Here is a 22,486-nt window from a genome sequence, read left to right on the forward strand (position 1 = left end):
TAAGCTTGGAAGCAGACCTGTCCCAATCAGGCCTTCAGAGGAGACCCCAGCCCTGGCTGACATCTCAATTACTGCTGTGAGACCCTGGAGCAGAGAACCCAGCCAAACCATGTAACTCCGGTGGTTTTAGCTACTAACTTGGGATCATGTTATGCAGCACTAGGTAACTCGGAGACACGGGCACACACCTCAAGGCACCCACCCTCTCAGAGCTCTCACCCTGCTTTATTTCCTTCATCATCGGCAGCACCTCCAGTGTCTGTTTATTTTGTTTTTATTTCATTATACATAGATATGTTTACTCTATCATCCCCCATCTTCCTATAAGAATGTCACCCTGCCTTGGCCGGTTTGGCTCAGCGGTTAGAGTGTCAGCCTGGGGTCCAGAGAGACCCAGGTTTGGTTCCCGCTAGGGGCGTGTGCCTCAGTTGCAGTTTGTCCCTGGCCCTGGTTGGTCGTGCAGGTGGCAGCCACTCGATGTGTCCCTTTCATGTCAATGTTTCTCTCTCTCTCTTCCTCTCTCTCCCTCCCATTCCGTCTGAAGATAATGGAAAAATGTCCTCAGGTGAGGATAAAAAAAAGAATGTCACCTTTATGAGCGGAGACTGTTTTTCTTTACCTGCTGTAGCCCCAGTGCCTAAAACAGAGCTGGGCACAGTAAGTGCTCAATAAATGTTTTTTTTTAAGGAGCAAATGGATTACTACACTTGCACTGGGAAACTAAACAAGTGAGTTTGTATACAGAGCTTAGCACAATGTGGCCAGTACTAAGTGCTGCACAAATGTTGGCTGATGCTATTACTTGATCATTGGACTCTAGGTACTCCATCCACATGTCACTTGAGGAGAGGAAAACTGGCCCCTTCCCTAGAGGTGACCACAACCAAGACAGCTGCAGGGACAGTGTGAGCTTAAAAATTTGGAAGGGGAATTTCTTGGCCACCTTTCCCTGAGGCTGTGGAGCTGAGCTAGGTGACCCACACAGGGACTGGCAAGCTTTCTTCATAACCATGTTGGCTTTGCATGCCATGAGGTAACTACTCAACTCTGCCACTGGAGAGAAGTAGCCATGCATGATATGCATGCAAATGTGCAAGCCAGTGTGCCAATAAAACTTTATTTACAAAAACAGGTCATGGGCCAGGTTTTGCATGGACTGTAGTTTACTAAGCCAAGTTTTACAGTGGAGTTAGGTTAATACTTAATAATAGTTAGTGAATAATAGTAACAGACGGTGCATATGCATGGCAAAAATTACGGTGGATCAAAAATGACAGAAGTACAAGAAATAGTCTGAAAGAATAAATCAAAATGCACCCGAGAGGCTTCACCTTCCCTATTCCTTCTCTTTTCACAACTCCTTAAACTAGATGACTTTTTATTTATTTTATTATTATTTTTTTTAATCCTCACCTGAGGACATTTTTCCATATTTGTTCAGATAGAGTGAGAGGGAGAGAGATGGAGAGAGAGACAGAGAGAGAGAAACATCGATGTGAAAGGGATACATCGAGTGGCTGCCTCCCTCATGACCCCAACCAGGGCTGGGGATGGATTACAACTGAGGTACGTGCCCTTGACTGGAATCAAACCCGAGACTCATTGGTCCGCAGGCTGACGCTCTAAACCCTGAGCCAAACTGGCCAGGTATAAAAAAGATATTTCTTTATTGACTTTAGAGAGAGAGGAAGGAGGGAGTAGAGAGAAAGAACCATCGATTTGTTGTTCCGCTTATTTATGCATTCATTGGTTGCTTCTTGTATGTGCCCTGACCAGAGAGCAAACCCACAACCAGGATATATCTAACCAACTGAGCAACCTGGCCAGGGCTTGGATGACTCGCTTTAACTGGGAGTCTCTGACTGCACTGCAGCCCAGGCATGTTCACAATGCTAAGCTGGGGAAGACAGATGCGGTCCACTGATCGATTCTTCACAACAGGATCTCTGGCTTGGGGCACTGACTTGTATCATTCACGGATTTCCAAGGTGGAAATACTCCTGTCGTGGCCAAAAATTTTTTTTTTTTTTTTTGAGAGAGAGAGAGAAACATCAATGTGCAAGAGATACATCTACTGGTTGTCTCCTGCATGACCCGAATCAGGGCCGGGGACATACCGCGACTGAGGTACATGCCCATGACCAGAATCGAACCCGTGACTCTCTGGTCCACAGGCCAATACTCTAACCACTGAGCAAAAACAGCCAGGGCATCGTGGCCAATTTCAAGCCACAAATATGATGTGCTGAATGCAGGATTGAGAGTCCGTGTGCCATGTGTCAGTTCTGAGCAGCTGCCACTACAAGCTGGCTTCAGTCCACAGCTGTCAGGGCTTCAAAGCCAGGACCCCCGGGTCCTGTCTTCACAGCCATGGAGCAGTGATATGAGGCCCCCCAAGTCATCAGAAGCCCTGGCTGGATCCCAGGTCGCCTCTTTGTTTGTCATATCTAAGTAGGAAAATTGTCATAGGAAAGTGGACCCTCAAACTCTGACAGTCAAAAACACAAAACGTCATTATCAAGTGCCAAATAAAAGCTGTGTGTGTGTGTGTGTGAGAGAGAGAGAGAGAGAGAGAGAGAGAGAGAGAGAGAGCGCGAGCGCACACACGAGCGAGCAGGGCTGACGTCAGATGCACCGGGAAAGGGCGGGAGAGAAGACAAGGCTGTGAAGGAGTCTGCTGGTGGCACAGGACCTTCAACTAGAAAGTGCTGGGATGGGAGAGAATTACATGAATGGAAACCTGGCAATCTTGAAAAGAATGTGAGCTTGGGAACAGACTTACCGATTACATGACCATGTTAGCTATCGACTGCTGTATAACAAATATCCCCACACTTCACATACTAAACAACACATTTATTGTGTGGTTTCTGAGGCAGGAGTCGAGGACTGGCTGAGTTGCATGGTTCCGTGCCTCTCCTCAGACCCTGGCAGAGAGAAGGCGCCCAGGCCAGATGGGTGGGTTCCTTTTACTGGTCCCAGATGGTTTTGTGGTGAGAAGGGAAAGAGCCAACCAGGAGTGGGTAGGCTTACCCACATGCCCCAAAACATGGCTGATGTCTCAAGGACTGTCCAAGAGAGGACTGTGAAGGCCAGCTGGAAGCTGCTCCAAAGATGTCGCACCTCTGAACTCCGTGCCAGGAGGGTGGCAGTGTGAGCTGGGGATTTCGAGGTCAGAAGGGATGGTGGGTGGGGGAACAGGAGAGAGAGTCCCTCAGCTGAAGCCCTCACTGCCCCCGCTGGCCTCAGAGGATGTTCGTGTTTGTCTGGTGTGACTCTGGTTGGTGCCAAAGCCTCCTGCCTGGATCTCTAGCTAGAGCTGGATGTGAAACCCTTGACCTGGTGAAGGGCCTGGGTGGGGCGCAGTCACGGTCCTCTATGTTGGAATACAACACACTTAACTGGCTTAGAGAGAAGGTGACAGGTGTCCAGGGTGCAGGGTCAGCCACCTTCCTGTTCTTCATGGTGCGCGGGGAGAGGCAAGCGGTCGCCCACCATGCTTTGTCCCTGAAGCCCACCTCTGGACAGTTCCAGAAGGGCTGAGCCAGGGATGAGGCCGGGAGAGTGGGGTTGGTCATTTCTGCTGGTTCCCTTCTGGCAAACTACTGGCAGGGCACATTACAATGGAACTCACATGCTCCCTGACCCAGCAACTCCACTTCTGAAAACTGACTGATGGAAACCCCCACCCAGGCAGGCAAGGCACCTGTGCCAGGCTCCAAGTCTGAACTCAAAGCCAGCCCTGGCCGGTTTGGCTCAGCGGTTAGAGCGTCGGCCTGCGGTCCGGAGAGAACGGGGTTCAGTTCCCGCTAAGGGCATGTACCTCGGTTGCAGTTTGTCCCCAGCCCTGGTTGGTCATGTGGGTGGCGGCCACTCAATGTGTCCCTTTCACGTCAATGTTTCTCTCTATCTTCTTCTCACTCTACCTGAACAAAAAAAATGAAAAAATGTCCTCAGGTGAGGATAAAAAAATAAAAAAATAAACTCAAAGCCACATAACACAATGCTTAAGAAGGGCAAACCCACCCTGGACGGTTTTGCTCAGTGGTTAGAACGTTGGCCTGCAGTCCAGAGAGACCCGGATTCGGTTCCCGCTAAGGGCACGTACCCCGGTTGCAGTTTGTCCCGGCCCTGGTTGGGTTGTGTGGGTGGCAACCACTCGATGTGTCCCTTTCACGTCGATGTTTCTCTCTCTCTCTCTCCCTCCTACTCTATCTGAACAAAATATCAAGTAATGTCCTCAGGTGAGGATTAAAAAAAAACAAAAACGAGGGGGGCAGACCCTGGGCTCACCTTGCACCCATGGCTGTTTGGCTATGGGCAAGTGACTTCTTCCTGGGCCTCCATCTCCTCATCTAAGTGGAATGACAAATGTACTGATGACAGTGGCTCATATGTATGACGAGCTCCCCACCCCTGGGCCCTACCTGGAGCTGCCATCAGATCTGTTTCCTTTACTGAAACCCAGCCCCACCACTGCCAAGGTGCCCATGCTCTGCTCCCAGCTCCCTGCCCTCCTCTTGGCTTTGGGGCCTGTGAGTGCTGGAGGGCCAGGAGTGGGTGCTCTTTTGCAGATCCTGTCCGTTCAGTTGCCTCCCTGCTCCTAGACCCCCTGCTAAACCACAACCTTTACCACCCCCAAACTCCCTGCTGTGCTGATCAAGTGTCTCCCCTGCTCTAAAATCTTCTGTGGCTCCCTGTTGCCCTTGGTAATCAAGGTTTCTGCCCATTTTCCATCCCACACACCCTCTGCTTACACTTGCTCAGTCACCATGGCTTTTCATCTTCATACCTTCGTACTTCATTCCTCCTGGAATGCCCCCACTGGCCTCTAGTTCAGTGAGTTCATCCTTCAATACCCAACTCAGGTATCTCCTCCCCAGGAAGCCTTTCCTCACAGCTCAAGCTCCAGTCAGTGCTGCATATCCATGCACACAGGGGCCTCTACTGCCTTACTAACTGCCTCCCCAGTTGTGCTGTAGGTTCCTGTCTTATTCACTGCTGAGTGTGCAGTGCTTCAAACAGTTCTTGACACACAGTAAGTGTTCAATCAAGGTGTTTAAGAGAATGAGCAAAATGGAGGCACCACTCTGGGGACTAGTTAGAGAAAGAAGCAGAAGGGGCTCAGGACAGAGAAGAGCAGTAGACCAATTTTCTAGTGTTAATCCTGCCATAATGTTTCAATTCCATTTTTTACCGCATGTATATTTATGTATAAATATATATGTAATCCTAGTTATTTTATTTTTCTGTTATTGATTTTAAAGAGAGAGGAAGGGAGAGGGAGAGATAGAAACATCAATGAGAGAGAACATCAACTGGCTGCTTCCTGCATGCCCCGCACTGGGGATTTGGCCCACAACCTGGGCATGTGCCCTGACCGGGAATCGAACTGGCGACCTCTTGGTGCATGGGTCAGTGCTCAACTACTGAGCCACACCAGCCAAACTATAATCCTAGTTATTTATTCACCTGAAATTCTTCACCAGAAAGGCCAATTTATAATATTTTGCCAAAGTTCATCTGGTCTTTAAAATCTAAATATACACATAACTTTACAATTCAATAAAAAAAAATCACTTTCTGCTAACAACCCAAATGCCCATCAGTGGACGAGGTCCATCCACACACTGGAATACTATTCGGCCATGAAGAAGAGAGAAGCTCTGACACAGACTACAGTGTGGATGGACCTTGAAAACATATCACTCGTGACAGAAGCAGATATGAAAGGCCAAATGGGTGTGATTCCATTTATGTGAAATGTCCAGAAAATCCACAGAGACAGAGAGTAGATTACTAATTGCCGAGGGTAGGGGGAGGTGGAGGGGGAGTGACTGCTAATGCAGATAGGACTTATGTTTAGGGTGATGAAATGTCCTGGAATTAGAGGTGGTAGTTTAATACACTGCAAATACACTAAGAAACACTAATTGTATACTTTAAAAGGGTGAACTGTATGGTATGCAGAATGTATCTCAATAAAGCTGTTGTTAAAACAGTAAATAACTAAAAGACATACTTTTTGTTATTGTTGTTAACCCTCAACCCAGGATATATATATATATTTTAGGTAGAGTAGGAGGGAGGAAGGGGGAGAGAGAGAGAAACATTGATGTAAGAGAGACACATTGATTCGCTGCCTCCTACATGACTCAGATCGGGGCTAGGGATCAAATTTGCAACCCAGGTATATGCCCTTGACCAGGAATGAAACCTGCAGTCCTTTGGTCCACAGGCTGATGCTCTAACTGCTGAGTCAAAGCATCCTGGGCTACCTTTTTTTTTCAATCCTCACCAGAGGATATTTTATATTTATCTTCAGATAGAATGGGAGGAAGAGAGAGAGAGAGAGAGAGAAACAAACATCGATGTGAAAGAGACACATCGATTGGTTGCCACCCGCATGACCCCAACCAAGGCCGGGGACTATCCGTAACCAAGGTACATGCCCTTGGCCAGAATTGAACCCGGGACTCTTTGGTCCACAAGCCAATGCTCTAACTGCTGAGCCAAACCAGCCAGGGCCCAAATCTGATTTTTTTTAATCCTCACCCGAGGACATTTTTTGATATTTTGTTCAGATAGAGTGGGAGGGAGAAAGAGAGAGAGAGAAACATCGACGTGAAAGGGACACATCGAGTAGCCGCCACCCACAAGACCCAACCAGGGCCAGGAACAAACTGCAACCGAGGTACGTGCCCCCAGCGGGAACCAAACCTGGGTCTCTCCGGACCGCAGGCCGATGCTCCAACCGCTAAGCCAAACTGGCTAGGGCCCAAATCTGATTTTTCAACCCAAGAAAAAAAAAAACTTGGCAAAAATATGCTCAAATAGTATAGAAGTATGTGAAGAAAAAAATTGTAAGCTCTCCTTGTCCTTTTCCCAAATCCTAATACCACCCTTGGGGTGACAATTAAAGTAAAAATGTGACTGTTGTTGGCTATATATGATTCCACTGTACAGTAGCTTGTTCACTGAGTACCCTATTATCATACATCTGGGTTGTTTCTAGTTTTTTACCTTTATAAATAATGCTGCTATAGACACATCCCCCAAACCTTTTTTTCGGGGGGAAGGAGAAATGGGGGCTCCTGGACCTCATGAGGGAAGGTTCCACCAGGAGGGAAGCCCCAGGGAACAAGGCAGAGTTCCTGCCACCTGCCTCACCTTAGCCCCTCCTGCTCAGCCCTGTGCTTCCCAACCCAGCGTGCGAGCCTCCTGGCCGTTCCTATAAACACCCCAGCCTGGCCCCACCTCTGGGCCTTTGTTCTTGTGGTTCCCACAGCCCATGACACCCTTCATCCTCGGACCCCAGCTCCACTGGCATTTCCTCTGACACTTCCTGGACCCCAGCTAAGCACTCTCTCTTTCCTGGCCCTGTCCAGTCACTCTCTCGTGATTGATTTATGTGTCCCACATACACCTGCTGTTGTTTATTATCTCCACTCCCCATCAGACTGTGGGGTGCATGGGGTCAGGGATTTTGTCAGTCTTGATCCTCACAGCACCCTTGGCAACCAGCCTTGGCCTCGGCACCCAGCAAATGCCTAATAAATGAATGCTGAATGAAAAGTTAAAAGAATGAAGAAAGGAGACAGAAAATAAACAGATCAACAATATGTAAACACACTGAATTTCACTGAACCAAGGCATCTTTATCAGGTGTACCTGATTTCAAGTTATGCTAAAATGTGAAAGACGATGAGGCTTGGAACTAGTAAGATATGGTAATTCAAAACTAGTGTGAAGGACAAGATAAGGGAACCGTGAGGGGGAATAATGGATGGGTTAGATGGGGGATCAAGAGGAGCTCTGTGAGGTGGTGTGATTTAATCCGAGACCTCAAGGGTGAAGAGCCAGCCATGTGAGAACAAAAGGAGAGTGTTCTGGGCAGAGGGAACAGCTTATGCAAAGGTCCTGAAGTAGGAACAACCATGGCTGCTGGAAGAGGTGAATATATGGGTAAGATGGCCACCGCCTGCGTGGCTGCAACTCAGCAAACTCTCTGAGCGCCCTCCAAATCCCGAGTGTCCACACACAGTTCCAGTCCTGTCTGCCCTCCCTCTGCTGGAGCCCAAGCTTCAGACCCAGAAAAGCAGCAAAACCAGGTGGGTGACACCAGAACCAGCTGCAGTGACTAATGATGCCCTGTCCTGGCACTGACCAATCAGTAGAGACCTCGACCCTGAAAATACACACCTGGGAAACTGATGAATATTCTGCTGAAACCCTCCCCTGAGACCCCTTCTAAGATTCCTGCCTGAAGAGAGAGATAAAATCCTCAAGACAAAGGACACAACCTACACTCTCCCCCTGGGGAGCAGCCTGCACCATTCCCATCCCCTTGTTCTTTCCCCATTTACCTCCACAGGCACACATCTTCTAAACTCTAGGGGTCCCCACAAGACTTTCAGCCAGTGGAGCGAGACAGTGGCAGCTCGTCTCTGGCTAAGCCCTTGAATGTGTCTCCAAGGCCTCCTTTCTCTGACTTTCCAGTGAGCTAAGGCAGCCCACCCTAAGCTCTCCTGTTGCTTCTTCTATGCTAAGACCTTCCTTGTTTCACTGTTCCCAGCTTTAATAAACATACCCTCATATTAAGGGAAAAAAAAAAAAAGAGGTGAATGTATGTACAGGGCCCCATCCCCGTGCAGGCACTGGCTGGAGCTCTAACACGGCAGGGAGAGTAATCCTGAATGGTGAGAAAGCAAGGCTTGGAGCAGTCACCTGCCCACTGGGTCAACGTCTGAGCCAGGACGGTGACCTGGTCTGAATGCCGGTGATGAACCACTCTCTGTGGACTCTGGGCATCAGGTCTCTCTGCCACAACTAGGGGGAGAGGGTGGGCACGTGAGGCACTCACCTCACGTTGAATGGAACCTTCAACTGCACCATGTACTGTCTGCCAGTCTTTGGGGAGCCTGAGATTGGGATCTTTTATGGATGAGAGTCAGGTGAGCAGTATTTCTGTGGGGAGGAAGAAAGTGTCAGGGGAGCTGCTTTGTGATGCAGGGTAGGCCCGGGGCAGAGGGAAGGGACTCTGGGAGCTGTGTCAGGGTCCCCAAGACCATCCCTGGGTGCAATGATTTGGTAGGGGGATTCCTGGGGCTCAGCATACAATCACACTCATGGCTACAATCTACTACAGCAAAAAGTTACAGAGAAAAATCAGAAAAGGGAAAAGGCACATGGGGCAGGTCCAAGAAAACCAAGCACAAGTTTCCACAGTCTTCTCCCAATGGAGTCACACAGGACGTGCTCATTCCCCAGCAATGAGTTGTTACAACAGGTGTGAAATGTCTCCTGGAGAAGCTCATGGAGACCCAGCATGCAGAGTTCTCAATGGGGGTTGGTCATGCAGGCACCTCTGCCCAGTACAAACCAAGATTCCAAACTCCAGGAGGAGAGCAGGTGCTCAGCATAAACCACATTGTTTGCACAGTTAAGCCCTGAGAACCATTCTTATCAGGAAACAGTGGAAACCATCCTGAAATTCAAATTCCCAGATGGCAGCCAAAGTCCAACCTTGTAAGCTGGCCTTTCTAAGGACAGCAGCCTCAGACCTGCTGTATTAAAACTTTCTGCAGCCCTGGCCTGTTTGGCTCAGCGGTTAGAGCATCGGCCCGTGGACCAGAGAGTCCAGGGTTCAGTTCCCACTAAGGGCACGTACCTCGTTTACAGTTCGTCCCTGGCCCCAGCTGGGGTCGTGTGGGTGGCAACCACTAAATGTGTCTCTCTTACATCAATGTTTCTCTCTCTCATCCTCCCTCTCTCCCTCCTGCTCTATCTGAAGATAAATGCAAAAATGTCCTCAGGTGAGGATAAAAAACAAAACAAAAAAACTTTCTGCACAGGATCCTGAAATGGGAGACATAGGGAAGGAGGGTTTGGATTATAAAAAAAACTCCACCAGATAATCAGAAAATAGAGCACTTTGTGTTCTGTGCACTAGGCACCACGTGGAACATTTTCTCCTGCTTTCTTGTTTTTTGTTGTTTTAATCCTCACCAGAGAGTATGTTTACATTTATCATCAGATAGAGTGGGAGGGAGGGAGAGAAACATTGATGGGAGAGAGACACATCAATTGGCTGCCTCTCAATTGATGACCAACCAGGGCCAGGACGAACTACAACTGAGGTACCAGCCCCTTGACTGGAATCAAACCGGTGAGCCATTGGTCTGCAGGCGGACACTCTAACCACTGAGCCAAATTGGCCAGGGCTCTACTGCTTTCAAAGTCTCTATGAGACAGAGAGTGATACACCCATTTCACAGAGGAGGAAACTGAGCCCTGGTGATTTCAGCCACTCAGAGTTACAGAGCATGAATAGCAGAGCTAGGGTTCAGACCTGGAGACTCCACTCTGGTGGAAACAGTGTGGCACAGTGATTAGGAGCATAGATTTCAGAGCCAGGAGCCTGGGGTTGACTCTTCCACTCCCTAGCTTTTCCTAGCTCTTCCACTCGCCCACTTTGAAGGATTTGATCAGCATGGCACCTGGCGCAGTGCCTGGCACACAGAAGTATCTACCAGTAAATTATGGAAATAGATGGTTTCCAGTTGAATGTTCAGGTTGGAAGGACTTTCATGGACCCGGAGTCCTGCACACTGCACTGGAATGGGAAAAGGCTGGGGCTGCATTCCTAACATAGGTGTTTAAAAGATGAAGGCACTGTCACAAGAAAGAACATCATCTCCACCTCAAACCCTGGGCTCCCGGCTGCTGACTGACATCTCGGACTTACGCACTCCCAGGCCTGGGAGTTCATTCCCTTTCTGGAAGTACACTCTCCTGTGGGGTGATGACAGGTACTCAGAATTCCAGAGCTCTCTCTTCCAAACGCCAAACCCTGCCTTCCACGACCCTCTCCACCCGAGTACTGCTTTTCCCCAACAGAGTTGGGAAGAGAAGTTGATCGGCCCCTGCGGGCAGAAAAGACTATTTACCAAGGGCTAACCCCTGCAAGAACGCGATTGGCTACAGACCCAGGAGGGGCGCGGCTTAGCAGAGCCCGGTCCCCGAAGTGAACTGTGCAGAAGGAACAATATTTTAAAAGAAGCCCCGCCCCAAGGAAAGTGATTGGCCAATTCCCTTCGGGAAACCCTATCAAGGGAAGTGATTGGGTAAATATCCCAAACTCCGCTCCCCCCCATCTGTGATTGGGTACTACCCACCCGGGAAGGTTTAGCGAAGGCCTACCTCTCGCGGAAGGTGATTGGGAGGCCTTTAGACTAGAAAGAAAGGAGCAACTTGGCCAGAGCCCCGAAATCTGCCACCCTGGGTATAAAGCCCTAGACATCCAACACTTACTTTTAAAACTTTTCTCTCCCATAACTTAGCCTCCTACTCTTCTCACATGTACAAGAAAACGGGTTAGGGTCGATGTTGGCTGAACTTCCCCGGTCGTCCCTTGTACTTCCGGTTCTGTCACTTCCTGCAGCGTCCAGTATTGGCTGCGGCATACACAGCTTGCTTTTGTTATTGGGTCCGATTCTCATCTGTTAAAATCTTAATACAGTTGTCTTCCTACCCGAGTTGCAACTGTGGTAGTTCGCAACAAAGGTTCCGGGGCCTTCTGGATTTGGAAAAGTTCCAAGGAGGTGCTGTGCCCCTAGAGGTCAGCAGCGGCTAGTTAAAATTTCTTTGTGACATCATGTGGTTGCTTGTCGTGATACTCCCTGTTGTTCATTCTTTTTTTTTTTTTCTTTATTGATTTTAGAGAGAGAGAAAGGGAGAGGGAGAGAGAGAAAAACATCGACGAGCAAGAACATCAATTGGCTGCCTCCTGCATGCCTCCCACTGGGGATTTGGCCCACAACCTGGGCATGTACCCTGACCAGGAATCGAACCGGTGACCTCTTGGTGCATGGGTCAATGTCCAACCACTGAGCCACACTGGCCGGACCCTGTTGTTCTTTTATTCAGAAAATAAAATGCTTAGTGTTGGGCGCTTACCCTGTGTGCTGGCCTCTAGGAACGCACAAATCATTCCTGTGTTCTTAGGGCTCACGTGGGGACCAGGGGCAGTTTCCACAGGCTACAGAGGTCTGGGGCAAAAGAGCAAAAGAGTACCCTGGACAGCCCACACTAAGTTTATCTGATTGAAGACCAGGCTGCAAATCCTCTTTCCCTCTACACACACACTAGTTTCCAAATGTTCCCCCATGCCCGGCTACATTGTCCTTTTATTTATTAAAAAAAAATTTTTTTTCTTTATTGATTTTTAGAGAGAGAGGAAAGAAGTAGGAGAGAGAGATAGAAACATCGATGAGAGAGAACATTGACTGGCCGCCTCCTGCATGTCCCCCACTGGGGATTTAACCCACAACCTGGGAATGTGCCCTGATGGGGAGTTGAACCGGTGACCTCTTGATGCATGGGTCAATGCTCAACTACTGAGCCACACCAGCCAGTCTGCATTGTCCTTTTTTTTTTTTTTTTTTATCCTTATTCGAGGACATTTTTCCATTTTTGTTCAGATAAAGTGGGACGGAGAGAGAGAGAGAGAGAGAGAGAGAGAGAGAGAAACTGCCTCCTGCATGACCCCAGATATGTGCTCAGTCACTGAGGATGTATCAGAGAACAAAACAGGAGATTCCTGCCCTAACAGGAATCACTGTCTGTCTGGTGGGGCAGATGAACAATAATCACACAAAAAGAACCCTTTCAGGCTTCATAAATGGTCTGACGACAAAACAGGCAACTATGGAAAGTGAAATGGTGTATGAGTTTCCTATGGCTGCTGTAACACATCACCACAAGCAACCAGGCCTCCTTGATGCTTATTAACTTAATGAAATCATTAAACTTTAAATGAAAGAGTCTTCTCACAATTCATAATTTAATCATACCTGCAAAGTCCCTTTTGTCATGTAAGGTACCATATTCACAGGTTCTGGGAGTCAGGATGTGGATATCTTTGGGGGGGTATTATTCTGCCCACCATGGATGAGGTGGTCAGGGAAGGCTTCTTGGAGGAGGTGAACTTTGAGATAAAACCTAAATGACGTTCATAAACAAACCCATGGATTGAGAAAATCCTTCCGGGCCTGGTTGCTTTGCTCCCTCCTCAGAGAAATCTTAAACTCATGTCCCATTTGTGTCTACCCACATTGGGGCTCACATCTGAGCAACTTTTGAGATGACTGGTGAACCAAACTGTTGAACTGAAGGGATCCCACCATCCCATCCCAGGCAGACACCCCTCCACACCCACCCCACCTCTTCCAGCCCCGATCGCTTCCTTTGGTCGAGCCCTGACCCTATCCACAGAGTGGCGATTCACTGTATGTATGTTCTGCTCTGTTCTGTCTTCTCTAGGTCTGTTGAACAAAGGAAGAGTCCTGATTCTAGTGATAATGGCCCTTGTCTAATTAAACAATAAATAATATGTCACATTCATATTCTATAGTCAAAGCAGGGAGTACATCCCCATTTCACAGATTAGGAACTTAAATGTCAGAGGCAAAGTCGCTTGTCCAAGGTTTCCCAGCAGCTCAGCAGCAGTGAACCCAGGCCAGTCAGTTTCCATCCACCTTTGAGTGGGTAGCAGTCGGGGGAGGGGGATATCAAGGAACCAGCCCTTCCTTGAGGTGCTGGGATGCCCCTGCTATTGGCCCAGAGTCACAGAGGCTGTTGCAGGGAGACTCCAGTCGCTTGACACTCCATAGTCAGTGAGGTCTCGAGCAGCCACCTGGATGCAGTACCTGGCTTGGGGCCTCACAGCCCTGAGGGTGAAGGATGTAGCTTCAATGGGTCCCACCTGAGGGCAGAAAGAGGGTGGGTCAGTGGGAATGGGGCAGCTGGGAAGGGCCACTGTGCACAGACCTGTGTGACAGAGCCTTCAGTCCTTCTGCTCCACCCTAAACTGCACACCCTCCACAGCACTATCCCAGTCTTTGGTCTTTCCTGTTCCTAACCTGTGTGGACTTCCATGCTGGTCCCAGAGCCAACTCATTCGAACTTCGTGGACCACACCAGTTTCCAGAGATATCTCATCCATGAGAGCCCTCACTCCCCAGAACCGCCCCTCCCAATCCCACTCCTCCTCCCGGCCCTAAACTAGAGCCTCTATCATTGGCCTCAGTGCCTCCCTACCCCCCATCCTACTCTATTAACTATGTTTTTCTTTTTTTTTTTTATCCTCACCCAAGGACATTTTTCCATTTTTTGTTCAGGTAGAGTGGGGGGGAGAGAGAGGAACAGAGAGAGAGAGAAACATCGACGTGAAAGGGACACATCGAGTGGCTGCCACCCGCACAACCGACCAGGGCCGGGGACAAACTGCAACCGAGGTACATGCCCTTAGCGGGAACCGAACCCGAGTCTCTCAGGACTGCAGGCCGACGCTCTAACCGCTAAGCCAAACCGGCAAGGGCTGTTTTTCAATTTTTTTTATATCTTATGGTGTTTTGACATCTTAAACATCTTGCTGGCCAGGAACAGAATGCCCTTTCTGAGGTCATCCAATTGTTAGAGATGGTAAAGGGTCAGCCAGGAGCACGCCTTTCATATACAAACCAACCGATCCTGAGTCTATACCCCCATCCACCCTTTTCTCTAATTTCCCTCACAAGCCAGTGAGTATTCCCCCTGCCCTAGATCAGGCCAGGGCCAGATGCCAGGCAACTTGAGGTCACCCATGTAGCCTAGAGCCTGCCAGAATTATTCACACTCGCCAGCCCCAAGCATTCACCCGCTCCTCGTCTTTCCCGTGGAAACCCCAGCAGAGGCTCTGGCCTTGGCTCTTCACTCCCTCCTGCTCCTGCCTCCTGCCCGTGTGGCCCTGCATGGTTTGGGGTGTCCTCTTCTCTCAGGAAATGTAACCAGTTCTTCTTTCAGTGACCTTGACCTCTCCCTGTCCCCACTCAGGTACCTCCATAGATTAAAATCCCATGGGCACAAATGAGACACCCACTCAGCTCCGCCTTTCCTGCTTTTCTCCTGTCCATCTTTTCTTCCCTATCCCCGCTGCTCTACACTCTCCCTCCTTGACCTGGCCTCCACCTCCTTTCAACTCCCACCTCATCCTCAGACTATCCCATCCCAGCCACCACACTCAGCTTCCCAACCCCAGGTCTGACTATCTCCCTTCCTTGCTCTACCTACATTGTCCCATATCATAGGCCAATGTGGCCCTGCACATTTCAAATTTAGATTAATGGTTGCACAACTTTGTGAACATACTCAAAGCCACTGGTTTGAGTACTTTAGCCCGGCCAGTGTGGCTCAGTGGTTGAGCGTTGACCCATGCACCAAGAGGTCGCCGGTTCTATTCCCAGTCAGGGCACATGCCCAGGTTGTGGGCCAGATCGCCAGTCGGGGGCATGCAGGAGGCGGCCAATCCATGTTCTCTCTCATCAATATTTCTCTCTATCTCTCCTTCTTCCTCTCTCTCTCTAAAATCAATAAAGAAAAAAAAAAAAAGCCCTGGCCAGTTTGGCTCAGCAGGAGCGCATTGGCCCGTGGACCAAACTTGATTCCAGTCAAGGGCACGTACCTTGGTTGCAGTTTGTGCCCAACCCTGGTTGGGTCATGTGGGAGGCAACCAGTTGATGTGTCTCTCTTACATTGATGTTTCTCTCTCTCTCTCTCCCACTCTGTCTGAAGATAAAAATGATAAAAAGAATCCTCGGGTGAGGATTAAAAAAAAAAAAAAAGCCGCCCTGGCCAGTTTGGCCCAGCAGTTAGAGAGTTGGCCTGTGGTCCAGAGAGACCTGGGTTTGGTTCCTGCTAAGGGCACATACCTCGGTTGCAGTTTGTCCCAGGCCCTGGTTGGGTTGTGTGGGTGGCAATCACTTGATGTGTCCCTTTCATGTAGATGTTTCCCTCTCTCTGTCTTCCTCTCTCTCCCTCCCACTCTATCTGAACAAAAAATGGAAAAATGTCTTCGGGTGAGGATTTTAAAAAAAAGTTACTGGCTTGAGCACTTAGAAATGGTGAGTTTTATGCCATGTGAATTCTATCTCAATTTAAAAACTGCAAAGATTTAAAAAAATTAATGAACACCAATACAATTTGAAAGCCAGTTCCTGGGTTACTTGCCACATTGGAATGACTCAGCAGCCATCTGTAGCTCACAGCCACCATCCTGAGAAGAGCAGATGTAGAAGATTCCCACCGTCACAGAAAGGTCTATGGGACAAGGTTGTAAAAAGCTAAAGTCTGCAAAGACTTAGCTTCTCAGCCCAGGATCCAAAACTGACCAGGACACCACTGACCTTCCTGGATGCTCCCCGGATCTTGTCTTTATTTTTTAAGACATTAAAACAGCCAGGTCAGTGTGGCTCAGTGATTGCGCATGGACGCATGCACCAAGAGGTTACTGGTTCAACTGCTGGTCAGAGCACGTGCCCAGGTTGCCATCTCGATCACCAGTAGGGGGAGTTCAGGAGGCAGCCAACTGATTGATGTTTCTCTCTCTCTCTCTCTCTCTCTTCCCCCCTTCCACTCTCTCTAAAAAAATATCAATGGAAAAATATCCTTGGGTGAGGGTTAACAAAAAAAACCCCAAAACAAAACAGAAAAACACATATCCTCAGGTGAGGATTAAAATGAATAATAACAACAACAACAATAATAATAATAAAAAGAAGCCTTGTCTGGTGTGGTACAGTTGGTTGGGTATCATTCAATTCCCAGTGGGAGCACATGCCCAGGTTTAAACCTCAATCCCTGGTGTGGGGTGTGCAGGAGGCAGCTGATCAACGTCTCTCTCCTTCTCCCTCGCTTTTTCTCTGATAAATCAATAAAATCTTTTAAAAAATTTTTTTTCCTTTATTGATTTTAGAGAGGAAGGGAGAGGGAGAGAGAGATAGAAACAGTGATGAGAGAGAACATTGATTGGCCCCCTCCTGCATGCCCCCCACTGGGGATCGGGCCCACAACCTGGGCATGTGCCCTGACTGGGAATCGAACCAGCGACCTCTTGGTGCATGAGTTGACACTCAACCACTGAGCCACACTGGCAGGACTCAATAAAATCTTTTTAAAAAAAGAAGTTAAAACAATACTTGTTTTCAATCAAGGGGAAATTCACATGGCATAAAATTAACCATTCTAAAGTGGATAATTCATTATCATTTAATACATTCACAATGTTGTGCAACCAGCACCTCTAATTCTAGAAAATTCCATCACCCCAAAAAGAAACCCTGTCCTCATCAGCAGTCACTCCCCATCCCCCTCCCCAGACCCTGGCAACCACGAATCCACTTTCTGTCTGTGGAGTTACCTGTTCTGGACATTTCACATCAATGGAATCACACACTGTGGCCTTTTGTGCTGGCTTTTCACTGAGCAGCATGGTCTCAGGGTTCATCCACGTTGTAGTGAGTATCAGTGCCTCACTCCTTTTCATGACTGAGTAATACTCCAGTGTGTGGATGGACCATGTTTTGTGTCTCCATTTACCCAATGATAGACATTTGGGCTGTTTCCACTTTTCAGCTGTTGTGAATAGCACTACTATGAACGTTTGTGTATAAGAATTTGTTTTAGTCCCTGTTTTCAATTCTTTTGGGCAGATACCCAGGAGTGAAGTTGCTGGGCTGCCTTTATTTTGCACACTAGCCATAAGCAACCTAAAGCTGCATGGGAGGCCCCAGGACACCTTTTACGTGTTGTGCCCTCTACCTGGGAATCACCCTCCCCAGCTGTCTCTCATCTTCCTCACCTGGCGGAAGCGCGTAGCTCCATGACGCTTGTAGCGAATCCAGTACTTAAGTGAGAAGATCTCTGGGAAGGGCCAGGATCTGGGAGGTTCCCACTGTACCCACAGCTGCTGCCCATGGAGGGGGCTTAAGCGCACACCTTCTGGAGGGTCTGGTTTGACTGATAGACAAACAGGAGACAGGGTCAGCAGAGGGCAGTTTCATTCATTCAAACAACCAACAAATATTAATTGAGGGTCTACTGAGTGTCCAGTGATATTCTGGACACTGGGGACACAGCATTGACCAATACAGACCCAACTCCTATCCTTTTGGAGCTCAATCCACAGGACAGAAGGCAAGAGGCAAGAAGCAAATCTACTGATCATAAAGAGTAGAGAAGAGAGTTCAGGAGTACAAGGAAGGGAGTGATTTGCAGAGTTTTTTAAAAATTAATTAATTAATTTTTATCTTCACCCAAGGACATTTTTGCATTTATCTTCAGATACAGCATGAGGGAGAGAGGGAGGAAGACAGAGAGAGAAACATCGATGTGAGAGAGACACATCAAGTGGCTGCCACCCACATGACCCCAACCGGGGCCGGGGACAAACTGCAACCGAGGTACGTGCCCTTACTGGGAACCGAACCTGGGCCTCTCTGGTCCGCAGGCCGACGCTCTAACTGCTGAGCAACTGGCCAGGACATGCAACGTTTTTTTGAGACATAATTCACATACCACAAAACTCACCCTTTCAAAGTGGTTTTTAGTACATTTGTAATGTTTTGTGACCGCCATCACTATTCATTCAGAACATTTTCATCACCCCAAAAAGAAATCCCACATCCATTAGCAGTCACCCCTTGCTATTCTTGGCAGGGAGGAGGCAGCTCAGGTCATGCAGGGCTCTGTGGGTCTTGGGGAAGACTTGGGCTTTTACTTCAAAGGAAGTAGGAGCTAGAGGGCTGTGGGCAAAAGAGGGACAGGACCAGCCCTGGCTGGTTTGGCTCAGCGGTTAGAGCATTGGCCTGCGGTCTGGAGAGGCCTGGGTTTGGTTCCTGCTAAGGGCATGTACCTTGGTTGCAGTTTGTCCCTGGCCCTGGTTGGGTCATGCGGGTGGCAGCCACTCGATGTGTCTCTTTCACATCAATGTTTCTCTTTCTCTTCCTCTCTCTCCCTCCCGCTCTATCTGAATGGAAAAATGTCCTCCAGTGAGGATAAAAAAAAAAAAGAGGAACAGGACCTGACTAGGGTGCTCACAGGCGCCCTCTGGTGGCTCCTGAGGGACAAGGGTGGGAACCAGAAACCAGGGTGGGAGGACAGTGGTCAAGGTGGGTGATAATGAGGCTGGATCTGGTGGAGGTTCATGATGAGGGGAAAGTGGGCATATTCTTGATTAACTGTGAAGGTGGGGCCCACAGGATCTGTGATAGAGGACAGACAGGACTAGGTGACAGGTAGAAGGTGGGGTGCTTAGAGAGAGGGGTGAAGAGCAGGAACAAGCCAGTGGCCCTCTACACCCCCCCATGGCCCCTACTCACTGATGTGCTCTGGGAAGAAGGGCACGAAGCTGCTGCTGATGCCCCAGGGGTGGACAGCTGTGATGTTCAGCATGTAGGGTACCATGGAGAACATTTGGACGTCTGGGATGGTGCAACTGGTGGCTTCTGGTGTCTGCTGAAGGCAGGGCTGGCTCTCCCCATGGGCGGCCACTCCAAGCCTGGGCATAGGGGTGGGCACTATGAGGGCCTCAGCACTTCCTGTTGGCCGGGCCTGTGCCCTGGACCCCAAGTGAGGACAGCAGGTGAGAAGCCCTGGTTTGGGGTCCTGCTCTTGTCTCTGTGATCCTCGGGGAGGCACTCACTTGACATCACAGAGCCCAAAACGACCCAGGGTTTCGGGTGAAAGCCACAGAAGATGCTCGGGTCCCAGACTCTAAAGGTTTCTGAAATGTCAACATTCCAGCCTTATAATTCAACATTCTGAGGTCTATAGATTCGCAGACTCTGGAATCTGAAACAGTAAGTTTCTGATTCTCTCCACTTGTGAGACACCAAGATTTCAGATGTGAAGAGGCTTGAGCTCAGTGCCATCCGCAGAACTTTCTACAACATTCAAAATGTCCTTTTTCTACATTGTCCAGTGTAGCACTCATTAGCCACCTACGGCTATCAAGAACTTGAAACATGGCAAGCACAACTCAGTGCAATTTTTAAGTTTAATTTATTTTATCTAATCTAAATGTAAAGTTTCCAGTTATCAGAAAACTTGGGGAAGTTGTTTGGAACAAGGTGGGTGTGTGAATTTCCTGCTAAAACTGAAAATTTTATGAAATCCAATCATAGATCAAGAATATTTATGAAAGTTTAGTATCTGAATTGAAATGCACTATATGCATAAAATACACATAGAATTCTGAAGACTTAGTATGAAAAAAAGAATGTAAACTATCTCATTAATTTTTTATATCTCATTAATTTTTTTAAATCCTCATCCAAAAATATTTTTCCATTTATCCTCAGATAGAGAGAGAGAAGGAGAAAGAGAAACATTTATGTGAGAGAGACACATTGATTGGTTGCCTCCCGCACAACCCCGACCAGGGCCAGGGACTGAACTGAAACCAACGTACATGCCCTCAACCAGAATCAAACCCGAGACTCTTTGGTCCACAAGCCAATGCTCTAACCACTGAGAAAAACTGGCCAGGGCGATGTCTCATTAACTTTTAAGATAATGATTACATGTTGAAACAATAATATTTTAGCTATTCCTATTAAATATTAATTTCTATTCTAAATTTAAATATATATATTGTGTACTGGTTAGTTTCACTCAGCGGTTAGAGTATCCACAGGTTTGATTCTAGTCAAGGGCACATACTTCAGTTGCAGGTTTGATCCCCAGTCCAGTTGGGGTTGTGCGGGAGGCAACCATTCAGTGTGTCTCTCTCACATTGATGTTTCTCTCTCTCTCCCTCCCTCCCACTCTCTCCAAAAAAATCAATGGAAAAAAAAATATATATATATATACATTGTATATAAGCATGTTTAATTACATCATGCTCAATCATAGTAAGTGATAAATATTTAGAATATATAGATATTACCTAAATACAATATTAAAATTCATTTCACTCACCCTGGCTGATTTGGCTCAGCAGTTAGAGCATCAGCCCGCGGACCAGAGTCCCTGGTTTGGTCCCCGCTAAGGGCATATACCTCGGTTGCAGTTCGTCCCCGGCCCCTGTTGGGGTTGTGTGGGTGGCAACCAGTTGATGTGTCTCTCTCACATCGATGTTTCTCTCTCTCTCTCTTCCTCCCTCTCTCCCTCCCACTCTAGCTGAAGATAAATACAAAAGTGTCTTTGGGTAAGGATAAAAAAAATTAATTTCACCCATTTCTTCTGCTTTTTAAATGTGGCTTCTAGAAAATTTTATACTACTCACATGGCTTGAAATATTGTAGAAGGTATATTTCTACAGGATGGCGCTGCCCTAGAACTGGGAGGATTTAGGTTAGCGATAAGTCTGCAGTGGTCCTGATCCCAAGGGTCAGGCCTAGCTGTGGCATCTCCAGGAAGCCCCTTCAGGCTCTCTGACCTGTATGTGGCAATGAAGGATGTGGGCCTGGTGGAGTTTGCAGCAGGCGGCAGGGTCCAGAAGCAGTCAACAGCAATCGGGTACCTAAAGGCCCAGCACCACACCCTGGGCTGGGTGGGGACTGCGGGGAGGGGGAGGAGGGAGGAGCATGAGCTTTCGATCCACCCCAGGACTGCAAAGCCCTACCATGGGTTTGTCCCCACCTCACAGCCAGCCAGTGCCAAACATACAGTAGGTGCCTAATAAAGGTTTGTGGAATGAATGAGTATATGAATGAAAGGCACCTACGTCATCTCTCACCCCTACTACAACCTGCGGAGGTAGGAATTATTGGCTTATTTTCCAGATGGGGAAACTGAAGTTTAATAAGCCACAGAGGAGACCTGGGAAGTGGAGAACCCTGATGGAAGAGAGATATTTTACTGTATCTTCTCTGTTACAGTTTGGTTTTGTAGCTCATGAAAAGAATACAGTGCAGTTAATCCCCCACCCCCATCCCTACCCCCTCTCTCTCTAGGTTGTGGATGCCACTTTGGGGTAGGACTCATTTTCTCTGTGTCTCACTTTCCCCACCTGTGCAAAGGGATGGCAACCCCACCACCACCAGGGGGCATGCATACAGGAGGTGTGTGAGCTCCCACCCCACCCCAGAATGTTCCACAGCAAACAAGGTCCAATCCCCAGACTGGCCCTAACCCCCCAACCCCCCAGGGATCCTACATACCTTCTCTTCCACTGCAGGGTGAGTAGCCAGCCCAGAGGGCAAGGGCCAGGAGAAGTCTTAGGGCCATGGCTCCTGTGGGCTCTGCTTTCAAGAGGTAGGGCAGGGAACACCCTCAGGGAGGCAGGGCACGCTGACCCACCTGGGAGGAAACCAGCCCCTGTCAAAGCCCCCCACTTCCCCTTCTCCTGGTCCAGTCCGACTCACTGGCAGGTTGGTGGGGCCGCAAAGAGTCAAGCAGGGACAGCAGAGGAGCAGCCGGACGTCCCTTTACCGGCCACCCTGGGACAAGTGCGTGGAAGGCCCTGAGGGTGGGGGCAGGGAGAAGAGGCCACAAAAGGGAGAAGTGGAGACCCAGTGGCCTTTCCCAGCACAGTCAGTCCTTCCTTCCGGCTGCAGTGAGGAGGGGTTGGGGAAACCCCGGGAAGGGGATGATCACATGGAGAAAGACTGAGACTGAGACAGACAGGAGGGGAGGGACAGAGAGGGAGAGGGAGACAGAAGGAGAG

At 48.6% G+C, this 22,486-nt stretch overlaps 1 protein-coding gene and 1 long non-coding RNA gene across 2 annotated transcripts; both read right to left on the minus strand.

Moving 5' to 3' along the window:
- Positions 1–3,888: 3,888 nt before the first annotated feature.
- Positions 3,889–11,388, minus strand: LOC118616215. The gene is made up of 3 exons (XR_004956534.1): positions 11,314–11,388; positions 8,864–8,967; positions 3,889–3,926 (listed from the first exon to the last, which is right to left on the minus strand). It is a non-coding gene; the product is annotated as an uncharacterized LOC118616215 (long non-coding RNA).
- A 2,079-nt stretch (positions 11,389–13,467) lies between these two features.
- EBI3 (Epstein-Barr virus induced 3) lies at positions 13,468–22,233 on the minus strand. The gene is made up of 6 exons (XM_036241579.1): positions 22,185–22,233; positions 21,981–22,061; positions 21,257–21,377; positions 19,197–19,375; positions 17,678–17,835; positions 13,468–13,765 (listed from the first exon to the last, which is right to left on the minus strand). The coding sequence occupies exons 2-6, from the start codon at positions 22,045–22,047 to the stop codon at positions 13,613–13,615; spliced, it is 678 nt and encodes a 225-aa protein (XP_036097472.1). The 5' UTR covers positions 22,048–22,061; positions 22,185–22,233; the 3' UTR covers positions 13,468–13,612.
- Positions 22,234–22,486: the final 253 nt, after the last annotated feature.

The sequence above is a fragment of the Molossus molossus genome, unplaced genomic scaffold (genome assembly GCF_014108415.1).
Source record: "Molossus molossus isolate mMolMol1 unplaced genomic scaffold, mMolMol1.p scaffold_m16_p_4, whole genome shotgun sequence".
Taxonomy (NCBI): Eukaryota; Metazoa; Chordata; class Mammalia; order Chiroptera; family Molossidae; genus Molossus; species Molossus molossus.

Bases quoted from the DNA above. Each gene is read 5' to 3' on its own strand.
- EBI3 (XM_036241579.1), bottom strand. From the start codon at position 22,047: ATGGCCCTAAGACTTCTCCTGGCCCTTGCCCTCTGGGCTGGCTACTCA. The intron at 21,378-21,980 runs GTATGTAGGATC...CCCTCCCCGCAG, and splicing joins ACCCTGCAGTGGAAGAGAAG to TCCCCACCCAGCCCAGGGTG. The intron at 19,376-21,256 runs GTCAGAGAGCCT...CCCTATGCCCAG, and splicing joins TCCTTCATTGCCACATACAG to GCTTGGAGTGGCCGCCCATG.